The 16020-nt window shown below is 36.5% G+C and overlaps 1 protein-coding gene across 2 annotated transcripts in view; it reads right to left on the minus strand.

The window, feature by feature from the left end:
• Positions 1-5782: 5782 nt before the first annotated feature.
• The window catches only part of MAP3K2 (mitogen-activated protein kinase kinase kinase 2), a 135129-nt gene continuing 124891 nt past the window's right edge, over positions 5783-16020 (minus strand). For both annotated transcript variants that reach the window (XM_049889098.1, XM_049889099.1), the window contains one exon: positions 5783-15485. In XM_049889098.1, the coding sequence (XP_049745055.1) occupies positions 15260-15485 (226 nt within the window). In that variant the 3' untranslated portion in view covers positions 5783-15259. The remainder of the gene's footprint in view (positions 15486-16020) is intronic.

A 16020-nucleotide genomic window follows, 5' to 3' on the forward strand; every position in this document is an offset into this window, starting at 1 on the left:
TGGGGAAAACCTCTCTGAAGTGGCGTTATTTGACCGAAGATCTGAAGAAAATGAGACAGGTCTCGCGTAAATAAAGAAGCAGACCAGGCCTAGGAAGGAACTCACACGAGGAAGACACATTTGGCATTTAGAAGGAAAATGAGAGGGATCGAGGAGATGGTGTTGTACATGTAGAGCCGTGGGTCTCAAAGTGGGGTCCCTAGCACCATCAACACCATCCAAAAATTGGTTAGAAAGGCAAATGCAAAATATCGGGCCCCATCCCAGACCTGTTATATTATAAAACTCTCGAAATGAGGTCCAACAATCTTGCCCTCCATACTATTCTGATGCTCACCTTTGAGAAGAGCAAAAGAGATACTTAACAAGGGGAGTGAGTGCAGATAACAGTTTCACATCAAAGCAATGGCAGGAAAGAAGGTGAGATTTACACGGGTGGCAATTAACTGTGAAACTTTTTTTACATCAGTTTCTAGTCTAACACAAATCTCTCGTACTTGATACAATTTAAATAAGGCAATGTTTCTCAAATGAAAAGTATAAACAATTTGGACATGAAGGATTAGTGATATGTTTGTACCTGGGTCAACTTAATTGGAATCTTTGGATACAGAACTGACCATCAGTTACCCATTGCCATTGAGTTGATTCCAACTCATAGCGACCCTATAGGACAGAGTAGAACTGCCCAGTAGGGTTTCCAAGAAGAGGCTGGTGGATTCAAACTGCCCACCTTTTGTTTAGCAGCGCAATGCTTAACCACTGGGCCACCAGGGCTCCACATGTCTGTCTATAGGCTCTAATTTATTTTAACAATTCAATGAAGCTTTTTTTAAAGCCAGCTTCAGGAACACTCAACATTACAAGCACGACAGAGCTTTGTTTTTCAAATGGCAACTTTAGCTGAAGCCAAATGGTTATCATGAGTGTAGAAGTAAAACACTCAGTTTAATTTCTGAATGGAGTGCTTAATTTTAGTTCTGAAATCCCCCCAAAAGACACACTGGAAACTCAAAATTTAAAAAGTTCCTCACACAGCAGCTTTGGCAGCAGTCCAGGTGAGATACGGCTGGCTTGACCAGGGTGGTAGGGGTAAAGGTGGTGAGAAGTGGCTCCATTCTGAATATATTTTGAATGCAGAGCAAGTGAGATTTGCTGACTACATGTGGGAAGTGAGAGAGAGGAGTGAAGTATAACTCCAAGATTTTTGACCTGAGCGACTGCAAAAGGAGAGTTGCAAAAACGAAGACAGGAAAGATAGGGAGGGTACAGTTTTGAGGAATGGTTTTGGACATATTAAATGTGACTTGCTGTCCTGGAGGACTTTATCTTAAGAATAAGTAATGCTCAGGTTAATTATGCATAAACTCATTTAGTTTATTACAAGGTAGTCAAGGCAAGGCAGGCAAGTAAGACGTCAAGACATTCATTTGACATTGGCGAATCAGAACTTTCTCTGAAAATGAGCAGGCATCTACAGGTTTATATACAGGTAGGAGCCCTGGTGGCAAAGTGGTTAAGAGCTCAGGCTGCTAACCAAAAGGTGGGCAGATCCAATCCACCAGCTGCTCCTTGGAAACCCTATGGGGCGGTTCTACTCTGTCCTGTAGGGTCACTATGAGTGGGAATTGACTCGAGGGCACACAGCAACAACAACAATATACAGGTAGTACCCGACTTACGATGGGGCTCCATTCCAAGGACTCCATCATAAATCAGTTCTAATGTAAATTCAATCACATTTTTTTTGTTTTCATTATTACTGTATTTTATTATCAGTATCTTTATAAATCCTGTCTTTATTTGTCTTTGGGGGTTGGAAACATAAACTTACAGATATATTTTAATACATATATACATACATTCATAAAAAATACACAAATTATAAAAATTCACTCTGACAAAGAATTAGATGCTGTTTGCGTTCTGTCAATCACAGTAACAACTTCACTTTGGAAGGTTCTAGATCATCTGGATTATCCCTGGGAATTTGGATATCGTTTCTAGTCAGAAAGTTAGAGTTCTCTGTATGATCCTTTTCTTTTTTCTTCATGTATTTCATGGTAACATCTCAGTGCTTCCTAAATCTGCCTGTTGACTTTAGCAAAGTGATCAGCATTCGGGTCCACGTTTTCAAGCAACTGAAGGCCTGGATTTAGTTTAGAAAAAACTTCAGCTAATCCTTTCACTGTAAAAATTTTGACAACTTTTCTCCTTCAGAAACTTATGTGCTACAACACTGTATGTAGTATTGCTAATGATAAGATGTACAAAAACAAAACAAAAACACAGACGGTCGTAAGTGCAGTTCATCATAACTCAAATACGTTGTAAATCAGGGACTACGTATACTGTCATGTTTAACTATACATTTTATCGCCAATTAGGAAATTGTTGTATTTTGCTAATTTATAGAAATTTGAATGATTACCAATTAGGGAATTATCATATGACGTATTTATCTTTTTAACTACCTATGTTCAAGGCCAAGTTGATTAAAAATTACAGGAATTGTTTAGTCACATATTTATGGTTAATTTATAGAGATTTGATTAATGTTACAGTCCATTATCACAGAATGCAGGTGCACACCTAATTTAGGGAGGTTATTTACGACCCACTTCACATACTTCTATTATCTATTTTCAAGGTTAGAACAACTTTCTAAGGACTTACAGTTAATGGTTAAAGAGCATTATAGATATGTATGTTTCTATTTCTAACTTCACATTATAAGTGACTTATACATAGATATTTAAAAGCATTATAAAAACATCCTAACAGCGTAAAAAGCATTATAGAAGCATACATCATAGTGACTTACACATGTGTTTTAAGAACATTACATAATCAGACTTGATTGGAGAGCATACAGAAAGCATACATAACAGTTACCTGCTAGGCAATTAAATGAAGATTCAAGAATGAGTCTGAAGTTCAGAGACCTAGAGAATTGTCAACATCTATATGATTTTTTTTTTTTTAATGATATTCAGGAGCTCTGGTAGCACAGTGGTTAAGAGTTTGGCAGCTAACCAAAAGGTCGGCAGTTTGGGTCCACCAGCCACTGCTCGGAAGCCCTACGGGCCAGCTCTGTCGGGTCTCTATGCGTCAGAATCCACTGACAGCAGCGGCTGTGTGGTACTGAAGGTATAAAACTGGTCAAAGCTGCCTAAGAATGAACATAGGTGGAGAAGACCACTGACTGGGGATGTTACACAGTCAAGAGGCTGAAAGAAGAATTCAGCAAACCAGCTGAAGAGCGGTCAGTGAAACAAGAAAACCTGGAGCCCTGGAAGTCCAGAGGGGAGCGCTGGTGGTGCACTTGTTAAGCACTCAGCTGCTAATCAAAATGTCATCAGTTGGAACCCACTAGCCGCTCCAAGGGGGGAAAGATGTAGCAGTCTGCTTCTGTAAAGATCACAGCCTTGGAAACCTTGTGGGGCACTTCTACTCTGTCCTTTAGGGTCACTGAGTCGGAATCGACTCAATGGCAAAGGGTTTTTGATTTGGCCTAAATGAAATGAATTTCACTTAGAACTCAAGACGTGAAGGAGCCACGCTTTTAAAACTGACTTCGGTTGTAGAGAAAAACTCCATCTCTGCTTCAAATTTAAACCGAGAGGCTTATTAAGGGTTTTAAAAGCAGGCCGGACTGGGAACATAAGGATGAACCCATGAGTCCAAGGCACAATCATTACAAGTCTTTTTATAGGGTTTAGAAAAAGAACAGGGCTTGTACTATTTTGGTGATTAGTGAGGTAAGGCGACTAAGAATGAGTTACAAAAGTTAATTACAGGAGTTACAAAGATTACAAATTGTAGTCACAAGATGACATGCTACAAAACTTTGTTTAATAAAAGTATCTCTAAGGGAGGTTAGGAACCAGATTTGTGATGGACACTTGGCGCCAGGTTTTTTCTTCTCAGAATTGCTTGCTTAACCAAAATCTGTTTAAGTTACTTGGGGGATTTCAGATAAGGCTAACTCTAAGGCCCTCTCAAAACATCATTACATCTTTGTCATAAAGAAATATTTTCTGGGCCCACTGTACACAAAATGCACCTATGTCAATATTCTCTTTTGCGAGCGCATTGCTTTTACATCTCGACCTTGGCCCAGAGAAAACATTCTCCTATGCTTCCATGGTAGCTAAGCAATTAAAATAATTTAATAATAGGACTTGTTAGCACTCTGGGTTGACTCAGTTTATAGTGAACGCTGAGCAGGCAGGTAAAAAGACAAGTTTAATTTAGCAAAAACTGAGTTTAATTATCTAGTCTTAGTTAAAAAAAAAAAAGTCTTTATGAATTTCTTTCACACTTTTCTACCTACATTCATTCCCAGGTAACATCATCCAGTTTTACAGGTTCAATATCACATCCTGTTGCCGTCGATTCCGACTGAATTTCCAATTTTTATTTCTCCCCGATTGAAGTAATACACAACATTGTAAAAACCATGGAAAATAGAGAAAAGCATAGCAAAGGCTATTTAAATCATGCATAACAACGCTGGCCGCACCCCGACGCTGCTATCTATATTTGGTTGACTTTCTTCCAAGCATTTTTCCTAGAGTATTTTTACACCACAGGAACTATTACTTAGACACTTGATTCCATATCCTCCTAAAAGAAGCTTTGTTCACCCCAATTAAGATGATTGTTTAATGACTTTAATATTCCATCGTATGGCAATATCAATTTATTTAGCCAAATCATAATTTGGAGGCATTTGAGATAATTTGAGTGTACACTATTATAAATAGCTCTGTGATGAATATCATTATAGAAAAATTTTAACTGTATCTTGTTTTCTTAAGGCAAATTTTGAGAAATGGAAATATTGGTGTGAACACCTGGCCTTTTTGTAAAGCTCTTACTGCAAATGACTTCCCAGAAATCCTCTACCACTTACACTCATATCTACACTGTGGCTGCCTGTCTTATTTGACCCTTTACAACCAAACTAAAACACTGGAAATTACCTTTCCAACAAAACAAAACACAACCTGGCTAATCTGACTGCATTGGACGATGAGTTAGAATGGCTAACCTAAAGTTTTCATAATTAAAAAAAATATTTTGTACTAAAAGAAAAAACAAAAACATTTATCATAAAAGTTTAGAAAATACAAGCAAAAATGACTACTCATAATTCCACCACAATTTGAGTGCCATAATGTCCAGTACTTTTTTGTTTTTAAACAAAATGTGGGATGCAACATTATCTCGTGTAACTTGCCTTCTTTCGGTCAGTAACACACGGCGAAGAGTTCCATTGTACGGATATAATACAAGGTATTTGACCAATTTCCTATTGTTGGACATTTAGATTTAAAATATTTGGCTTGTGTAGATCTACTTTAGCACCTCCACAATCATTTCCACAGTAGTAACATTAATTCCTATATATAAGTTGCCATCAGAGGAAATACAAGATTCTGAAGTTTTTGATTTGCATTGCTAAATTGCCCCCTAAAGGATTACTTTACAGCCTCCAGTGCTGAAAGTCCATTCCTTCTGTTCTGACAGCAGGCCTTGTTTTTAATGTTTGTTTTTACTCACTACTAGTTTCTGGTGTGGGTAGTCAAGGTGTCCAGGAAAAGATAGACCAGAGCATGCTGGGTGGGACACCATAGACTTGTTTTTACACACTGGTAAGATTAGGCAGTTTAGTTTCAATGTTTCTAGGTTAGTCTGTGCTTGGTCTCCTAGAAAGTGATTAATGCAGGCAGAGGGAGGACAACACCATGTCCAAGAACAGACCTCGACAAACCAGTCACAGTGGAAATAAATATCAGCTTTATTAAGACTCAAAGTGCCATTCATTTAAATCCATTCCATAGTCCAGAAGGTTACTTAGAGTAAGCCTTTGCACCACAATCTTTCAAAAAATGAACTAGCATGTAGGAAAAAGCAATTTTCATTGTGCTAATTATTGCAGGCTTTCATGCACGATAAATCTAAACAAAGATGTGTGCCAACAATATACAAATTTCCATATAAACAAAGTCATTGATCACTAACAAAATATAAACATGGTTTCTTTTACATTAGATTTAAAAAAAAAAAAAGCTATTTACCAGCAAGAAATTAAAAACTCAAAAATTTTATACATTTTTACAAGCACAATTTTGAATGAAGAACACAAAGTCAAAATGTGCATGAAATGTGGCCCAAACCACAGTCTATCTGGCTTCTGGTAGGTTTTTCTAATCATACCGGCTCCTTTTAACATAATACGCTTAGTGACACTCAACAGCATACTTTATTCCTAACACAAGTAATTTTAGGTGGTACCGCATATTTAAAACAAGCTTTTTTTTTTTTAAGTACAATAACATTCAGATTGGAAATTTAATTTCCAAATCTTTCTGCCAGTTACTAAAAACACACAGTACAGTATAAAGACACAACAACGTATGTTTGGACATTTCTAAACCAATTTATAGTCAACCAATTACAGAGAATCACAATATGCCAATGCACTGTTTTATAAACCCAGTCTGACCTTGTCCTGTAAGAGAAAAACCAGAAAGTTGAAATATTTTAGGTTAGAATAAAGGAAATACTGAAGAGGAACAGTAGGACAGGCCCACAGCAACTTGGGATATAAAAATCTTGGCATCTCTTCAAGGCAATTTAGTTTCTCACATTTTTTCGTAGCTCTGAGAATTCCAAAGCTGTCTTAGTGGACAGTGTGTTTTTGTTACTGCTTAAAGCACATTTTATTTTCTTAATTTGCATTTCACAGAATTCTCAAAAGAAAACTCAATGTTGTTCCTTACAAGAGTGTTTTGAGATCTAAGTACAATTTGTGTCCAATTTTGAAAATACAAATACATTTCAAATGGTTAAAAACAAAATTAAAAAAATATTTTTGATCAGCCAGCTGAAAATATATTCATATAGTAAATAATCTCTCAGAAAGCTTTTATATATTTAATTACTCTAACTAAATAGTACCCTTATAAAACAAGTTCATAAAAATGTAGAAATGAAACAAAATAAGAAATTACTGTTTATACATGTACCTACAGAGAGAAAAAGACATCTCCACACAAACATACATCCCCTGATACACAGTTACAAGAATACTTCAACTTAGCAATGAATGTTAGAAGACATCATAAAATTACAAAGTAATGCTGAACTCCTGAGTTCTTCAACAAAGACAGAACCATAGGTAAGTCTACTCTGTAAAGCGAGACAATCCGCTGATGTCAGTGACAGCTGTGTAGTTACTGACGACTGACTACACCTTGAAAGAAGTGAAAATGGAGACAGACAGTAGTTCAATGCACACACTCACGATGCTCACACACACTCGTCAGTAATCATTGGTCAGAGTAGTAAATCAGTGTACAAATTAAACATTTCCAAAAATGTGCAAAAAAGTCAACCTTGATAGGAAAAAAACACCTTCATACGTAATTATAAACTGCCCAGCGTTCAACTGAGATTAAAAACATTTACAGAGAGAAATTAATAATTAAAGATTAATGGCTACACTTTAAAATGTACACCAGGTCAAAGGGTAAATTTATAAATCGATAATCATAGTTTTCCAACAATTAAAAGTTTATTCTCAAATTTATCCATTTACTTTTATTTACGATATTTGAATGAAACGAATCATGTGAAAAGGAAGAGATGTCCAACATTAAAAATGTTTTTGGTATTAACTCTTATATATTTCAGACACAGGGTAGCAAATTTTAAAACCTATAGCAATAGAAAAAATGCTATAAACCTTTTACTTGTTAAGATTGTATTAAAAACAATTGTTTTTAAAGAAGTATTCTTATCCTTAGACACTGTACTTTGAATGGAACAGGATATATTGCAAGAGTTTGACCCATTTCCTTTTGACCATAAGCCTTTCCAGCTCAAATGTTTTCTTAATTTCTCCACTAGTGCTCTCTTCTCATTCCAGGTGGAAAAAAAATTTTGGAAAAATGAGAATATGTCAAATCCATTCAGACTTTAAGTATCTAACAGAGTTTAAGATGGAATTTTGTTACCTATCTCACCCCTCCCCTCTAAGTAATGCTATTGCTAAAATTACTGGTTACATGTTTTTTAAAAATAAATTCTAAAAAAAATATAAATAAGTGAACACAAAAGTGCTTTTCAGTATAGTCATGAACTTTACCGTTCTCAATTGGCATTAAGGGACTCAGAAATCCTTATCTGGGGACAAATTCTGCACGTATACTAGAGAGCAAACTCTTTCTTACGTTCCAAAATGTCTATGGTACAAAGTGGGCATGCATCCATAACCTACCTTTCTTCACAGCTTTCTTGAAATGCCCCTCAAGTCAAACACAAGTTCATACGTGTTAAGACACTAAGAAGAAAGTACGCCACAAACCTGAGGCATCCTAAGTGAACGGATATGTATCTGTGTGTATGGTCAAGTGACAGTAATAAGATTGGCACGTGTACAAGATCAAGTTCATAATGTCTACAGTTCCTTAATAGCTGAAGTAAATTCTACTTGTAAATGCAAACACTGAGTACCTGTCCTTTTCCTTGAAGGGCAGATTGAGATACAAATTCTACTAGTGCTTGCTTCATAATTTTTACATTATTAGCTTACAGGTGGGTAGAAGTAACAGTGCTAATTATTTTGGCTATGTGCACAAGGAATATAAAAACTTTGGTTTAAAGTTATTCTGATAATAAATTTTGTAAATACAAACAAGAAGTCATCAGGTATACGGAGTAATAGTACTTACTGATTTAATTTATTTGCTGTTATAAACAAAAATACCATGATTCTCAATTAAAATGCATAATTATAAAAAATTATGCGAGACTATACACAAGAAACAGATAAAATTTATTCTTTTCATTACAGCTATGGCTCCTCCCTCAACTCTGTGAAGCTCAATCTTGACCACTCTCACCATCTCCAAGAGAAGAATCTCTGGGCTCCTGGAAGAGCTCATTATCACCTACAGGTCTCAAAGAGGAGTAGAGACATGGTTGGCCCTGGTACTTTCCACATCTATTATGGCATCCTGTCCAGACCATGGCAGAACACAAAGCAAAGCTACAGACGACTATGAAGCAGAACAGTGGCTTCACAACACGCCTTCCCTAGCCAACCAAAAAGAGGTATAAGAGGATTTCCTTTTGAATACCTAGTAAGCTAAGGAAGCTTGTTTTGATAATGTCTGGCAGAATTTCTATTCCATAGAGTTCATTAGGAACTATGTAAAATCAATTACTTTCTATTTAAGAATTATACATAAGCTCATTATTACACACACACATACACATACAAATTCAATTTTAATCTACTTTTAGCAATCAAGAGTTTGGCAATTACAATAAATACCTTGATTAAACAATTATTTGTACTAGCTACTCGTGGAAATGTGCTGGCCTCCCCACCTGAAAATGACTACACTGATCCATCATCAGTAGGACATATACTTTTAAGGGGTTCCTCCAAGATTGGAGACTAATATATTAAACACTCCTACCTTTCCTTCCTTCTTTCCCACCCCTGCCCCAACTCCAAACACAAGCACACACACACACTTCACAGAAAAATAGGCTACAGTATTAGTCAAAATGTTAGTGAAAAAGTAAGGATTAGAATTCATTCTCCCTGGGTTTCTTGCTCATTGTCCTACATCTCATTGCCCCAACAGCTGTAAGCCATTTAAATGACTTCTTTAGGGCAAAAAAAAATCTCTGTAGCTTTGCTATAGAAATTATAACTGAACCATGATATACAATTAACTTGGTCAGTGCCAACATGACTGAAAAATCAAGTAATCAATCTGGAAAACAATTTGCTATGTCTCTTTAAAACCACAATACCTCTTTCTACACTCTGTCTAGTGGAGACTGCAGTGTGTCACAGGCACATGCTAACATTACTCTCCTAACACACACACAAAAAAAGAGGGGGCAGAAAAGGGTAGGAGGAGTTAGCAGGCATTAAGGAACATTTATGGGCCAAAACACAGCTTAAGGCCAAATGAACTCTTGAAGCCTAATGATTTTAGAAAATGTCTTCATTTTTGTGAGCAAATTGAATTATTACTGATATAAAGTAAAGCTAAGGCATATAGAGAAAAAGGCACTACTAAATTTAACAATTAAGTTCCTTTTCATTAACATTTAAATAATCTTAAAATTAAAATAAATGACCATTGCATTTGTAACAAAGGCCAAACTTAATGAAAAAAACAACGTGTTCTCAAGACATTGTCCTAATCTTAGCATAAATAACACTGTTGACAGAGTTCGACTTCCAACAAATGTTCTGGCTGTCTTAATAATTCGTGTTATGGAATAAATGTTCCTTATCACTGGAACTGTTTGGGCAGTCTGGGCATTCTAAGAGGTGTTCCTGAGAGAAAGGCAGCCTGACCTAAGGGGACCCCTCCAATTTGAGGAGACTTTGACTTTAATTTCATTTTTAATGACAAAATTTCTAATAGTCAATGTTACCCCAAATTGCTTTCCCCTCACTTCATAAAAAATAGTCATAAAATTTTAAATCATCACTGCCGAACCTTCAGGGTTAGGGTATGCCATAAAATAAGTGACTGTCTTTGCCCGTGTTTTCTCCTAGACTGTGACCTCCTTAAGGATAAGTTAATTTGGCACCCAACACAAATAAGCCACAATTATTGAATAAGCAAATGAAAAAGTCACCCTATTAAAAAAAAGGATTCCCATAGTTGATCGACACCAGGTGATTTTTACACCAAGCTTTTGGTTCCTAGATGCCAAATGAAATCATTGGCACAAAACTTTGCCATGGGCCAGAAAGTTTGCATCTAGCAAGTATTTTGGCTTTTGCAGTCAAGCGTGGTCATCCCTCTAAACTATTAATATTTGGGTTTATTTTCTTAATGTGCTTTCATGTACCTTATAAACTGCATTTCACAGAGCTTATAAAACCAAATCTCAGAAATGCTGCAGACCAGAACAGACAGAGCTGGAGGAGCAGAGAGATACTCTAAAGAAATCATTTCGTTTCATGTAGTTTCTACTAGGAATAAGGTAAAAACTCTTTCTCCCATGAAAGCAGGGCTTTGAATCAGTTCTTCCTGGTTCAGCCATGGCCAAGGAAGCAAAATTGGAACAGAAGCAAATTTTTAAAATTTGTGTGAACCATAAAGATAACCAGAACGGGAAAAATCTCGAGTCAAAGCCCTGTTAGAAACCTAGTTTCCCTCTTAGAAAACAAGGGCAGCACACGCATTGCATAGCAACCAAATCCCTTGCCTGTCAGATTTTGAGCAGAGTCGGAAACGGAGGTGCCCCGCTCAAAGATGGTGGCTAATGGCGTCACTCTGAATATGTCCTTCTCCACGTTCCTGCCGACAATCCAGTGTCACACATCAGGCTCCTGAAAGGGCTCACTACACCTCTTTTGAGTCTCCCAATCCAGGGCTTTGACCTGTAATTTTTCCTGTTCTGATTATCATTCTGGATCACCCAAATTGTAAAAATTCTGTTTAGGTTTCACCTCGTTAACGATGGCTGAACCAGTTTGAATCAGTTCGAAGCCCTGAGTGAAAGTCAATCCACTTTACTCTGAAATCAAATTTTTTAATTTCTCTTGTATAGTTCAGCATGTGCATTAATCTTTCAATCCCTTATATACATTATGAAGGTTGACTATACCTCTTAAAACTTTCTAAGGCAATAGTCTTAACCATTTAAGTTAGAAACATGTTTGTAAATGAGGAACCATGCTGAAAATTTTCAAGATAGTCACACTGAAATTGTCAGTCTGCATTGTTTTAAAAATGTTTTAAAGAATTACCAACCCATCAGAATTTCCACTCATCATTACCATGTTTTTCAACCCTTTTATTCACTATACTTAGTTTGCAAAACAAAAGATCTTATATTGGTCCAAGCCTGGGTCATGCCACGCTGAATCTCTCAAGGCCTAGGCAGAAGGGTATATCCTGAAAAGCACATGTAAGGCTGCAAGGGAATCTTCTCCAGCACCCCAAAGTTGGCCACTGTCAAAAGCAGAGCGTGTCTGAAAGGCACAACATCAGCAGTCTGGCCATTCTCCAGCCTCAGCAAAGAAACATTACAGTATGGAAGAATCAGCTGTACATTTAAAAAACAAAATACATTTACAGTCATCTGAAAAAGCTCAAGGTTCATTTGTTGACCCATACCATTATTAGAAAGAAGAAAAGAAATGGAGTGTTATACTTAGCTGCACCTGAAATAAGGTGCTTCCTTTCAAAATTTTCTATTTTAATTTACTTTTGGTCTTTCGTACCTTTCACCCTCACCTTCAAGCATTTTTGTACTGGTAATTTTTATATATATTAACTCTTATTGTGGTTTTTGGTACCATCACAATATGTTTGAAATTAAAAAATTCAGATCACATTTTATATAACTCTGTAAACTATTAGCCTATTTTGAAGTCTTTTTACATAAAGAACATCACCTGCCCATAGTTCATATTTTTTTTTTCCTTTCTCCTAAAGCATAGGTCTTCTACAGCAATATTAAAGTAGTAGTTTCTTTTCATATGCATTTATTTTCTACAGCATTTACAAGAGAAAAAAAGAGACTGAAAAAAGCAAACAATTTTGCTGTGGGTTTCACAGTCTCCCAAGAATTCTCCAGAAAGAACATTTGTCTTATTACTCTACACTGCTGGTTACCCTGAAAGACCAAAAAAGAGCCAGAGAGAAATCGTAATCACAGGAGACAATTAAAGAAGGAAAAGGCCACTGGTACAGATACACGGTCTTCCTTAAGCAGAAGAGATGCCTTACCGATAAAAGATAAAGAAATTACAACAGACCCACACACTTGGGGATTATGTTTTTAGTACAAGATGTGGCAGTTGGCTTATCAAGTGGGAGGGGCAGGCACCTATTTCTTGCTCTTCCTTGCAAGCTGCTTCCTTTATAAGAGTATGAAAGAAACGTTGACAACTAATTTGTGCTTTGGCTTCTTCTCAGACTACTGGCAGAACTTCAAATATTCCTGTGGGGAATGCCATACTGGACCCTGATATAGTAAACCAAGAGCCACTTAACTTCAGAAACAAAGTATTTTGAAAGAGTCCCTAAAAGAGCATACCTTTTTGTAGAAATAAGAATAACTGAGTCCCTTATAAGGAGCCTTAGTGGCCAGCGGTTAAGCGCTTGGCTGCTAACCAAAAGGCTGGCAGTTCAAACCCACCAGCTGCTCTGTGGGAGAAAGATGTGGCAGTCAGCTTCCGTAAAGATTACAGGCTTAGAAACTCTATGGGGGAGTTCTACTCTGTCCTACAGGGTTGCTATGAATTGGAATCAACTTGACTAAAATGGGTTTGGTTTTGAAGTCCCTTATAAATCCCATGAAAGACATCACATTTAGGGCCTCCAGGAAGACTATTATTTTTCTATACCTTTAAAGTGCTTAGCACTTGCTTTAATATGCTGAAAACACTGCAAGGGGTCAAATTACTGATATCATTCATATTCTTCAGTAGCATATTTCCATTAAGGACAGTGGGACCTTTTCCAGCTGTCTCCCTCCATTTAACAGCCTTGTTCTTAGTGGATACATTATAGCTGGCAGTTTTTGGACCTTCCTGTTGATACTTTTTTTTTTTTAAATATGCTTTTCATTTTCCACAATTTTAAGTTGGCGGCTCGAGGAAAGGATAGGTGGTTGAGTTCAACAGGCTCACTGTTCAAATTCATTTTGTTTCTAAAACAGAAGATTTGGATACAATATGCAGCTGGTAAGAAAGGGATTGCTACTTACTACTTGCTGAGATCGCTCACCCTTGACTTGAAGTAGTGGTATTCGCTCTTGTGAAATACTCATTGTGAATTACATTGCTTTCTCTTTGAAATTTTCTTTTTTTGCTGGGAACCTCTTCTGTAAATGGTTGTTTTCAGTTTATAGCTGGAACTGGTCTTTGCATCAGGTTTTCTCAACCTCGGCACTACTGACACTTTGGGCAGGACAGCTCTTTGATTTGGGAGCTGTTCTTGTGCACTGTAGTATATTTAACAGCATCCCTGACCTCTACCCACTAGATGCCAATAGCAATACCCCAGCTGTGACAACCAAAAATGTCTGCAGGCATTGCCAAATGGGAAATGAAATTATTCCCCTCCTCTCCCACTCCCCGGAGCTGAAAACCAACATTTTCTGTTTTCAAGGTGTTTTATTATTCTATGATCCCATGGACAAGGGTTCCATTTCATGACACTAGCTTTGAAACATGGATCCTCTGGGCTGAACTCTTATTTCCTAAAGAATATTATCTATGGGGAATCAGGACCTAGCAACAGGAAGACAGTATACATGATTTTGATTACTTCTCCTTTCCCTTAATTTTGGAACTTTCACCCTCATATAAAAAACACAGTTTAAAACTTATTAAACTCACAGTTTTTTCCCCCCATTATTTCTATTAACTGGCAAATGTGGTCTCTTCGACTGCTCACAACATTTAACGAGAGCAATATCCTTTTGTACCTTATTTTGAATTTGCTCTATTTACTTCCCGTAACTGCTTTAAAATAAAATAGCACTTTTTTTTTTTTTTTTAAGCAGAAAACCATCCCTCAAGGTTTACAGATTCCAGTAACATGAATCTACTATAGTGTATTTGCTTATTATACTGGTTAGGATTAACAACTAAAGATACCTCTTAGAAATTCGTATTTTCTATCGAGATTTGTACTGAGCAAAAAGCTTGGTAGACAGAGGTTCGAATATAAAGAATACAGACAGAAGAAGGGATCTATATTCTTTGAGTACCTACCCTAAACTCAAGTTTAGGGTCAACCTCCAAAAAATGAGGATCTACTTTAAATACTAACACTAAAAACTACAAATTATTTATCATTTTCTTTTCCTTGTTTTCCATTTCTCCCCCATCACCACATGTCAGTGATACAGGGGAAGACTCTACAATCTTTAGGTATTCCAAATGATTTGTTTTCACTAAAAAGAGTGACTATGTACTAAAGTGCTTTATCTCTCTGAACCACATCAGTACATTATAAAAAAAAAAAAAAAAGTTTCAAGTTCTTCTTGTAAGGGAAAAAAAAGACTATAAAAAATTTAGACTACTATTATTATTAAACAAATTTAACCAAGAATCAAGAGAAATATGTTCCCTCTTGTCTTTTTTTCTTCCCCATCTCTCCTTTTTTTATAAAAAAAGAAAAGTGCAGTCAGAGAGAAGGTGAATGAATCGATGATAGCAGGGTAGAGGCACAGGAAAGGTTATTGGCTGCTAGTGATAATGCACAAACATGTGCCTCAAGAGCTCGTCAGCTGAGGGTCTCAGTTTGGCCTCCACAAAAATCCGTTTGAGGAAATCCCGAGTATAGTCTGAGACGTGGGGTGGCAGCTTTGGGTTTGTCGGCTGGGTAGCGATTTTAAAGATGGCAGCCATTGCTTCAAACTCAGCCCAAGGGGGCTTTTCCGTTAGCATTTCCACCACAGTGCAGGCTACACTCCTAGAAAGAAACAAGTAACACACATTACACAAACAACTACAAAAGGAGGAATAAAAGTGAAATGCACATGCATTTAAATACAATTTGATTTCAAGTTTAAAGTTACGTAAAATTGTAATTTAAACATAGAAGTCAGTGAAAATAAACCACAATTTCATGACTGTCATTTAACTCAAAAGGTTAGGCCAAGAACATTACATATTTTAGAATTTTTATTTTATGTATAATTCTCTTAACTGATATTAAATATAATTTCTTGTCTTTATCTCACAGAGAATAGCAGCATTAGGAATTCCTTTTTTGCCTTCAGGTGCCTAAAATGAACATCTCCTAAAATTTTTTCTGGGTAGGAAGCAGGAAATGGCCATTTTGTTCTAACTTAAAATTATTGGGCAATTAAGGATTAACTGAATTATAAAAGACTGATAACAAAGATTAATTACTTTTAAAACTCTTCAGGGAAATAAAGTGAAGCTAGCTTCTACTGTGGAAGTCTGTTTAAGACTAATCCTTCCTAAAGAATGGAAGACAGGTT

The sequence above is a fragment of the Elephas maximus genome, chromosome 6 (assembly GCF_024166365.1).
Source record: "Elephas maximus indicus isolate mEleMax1 chromosome 6, mEleMax1 primary haplotype, whole genome shotgun sequence".
NCBI lineage: Eukaryota > Metazoa > Chordata > Mammalia > Proboscidea > Elephantidae > Elephas > Elephas maximus.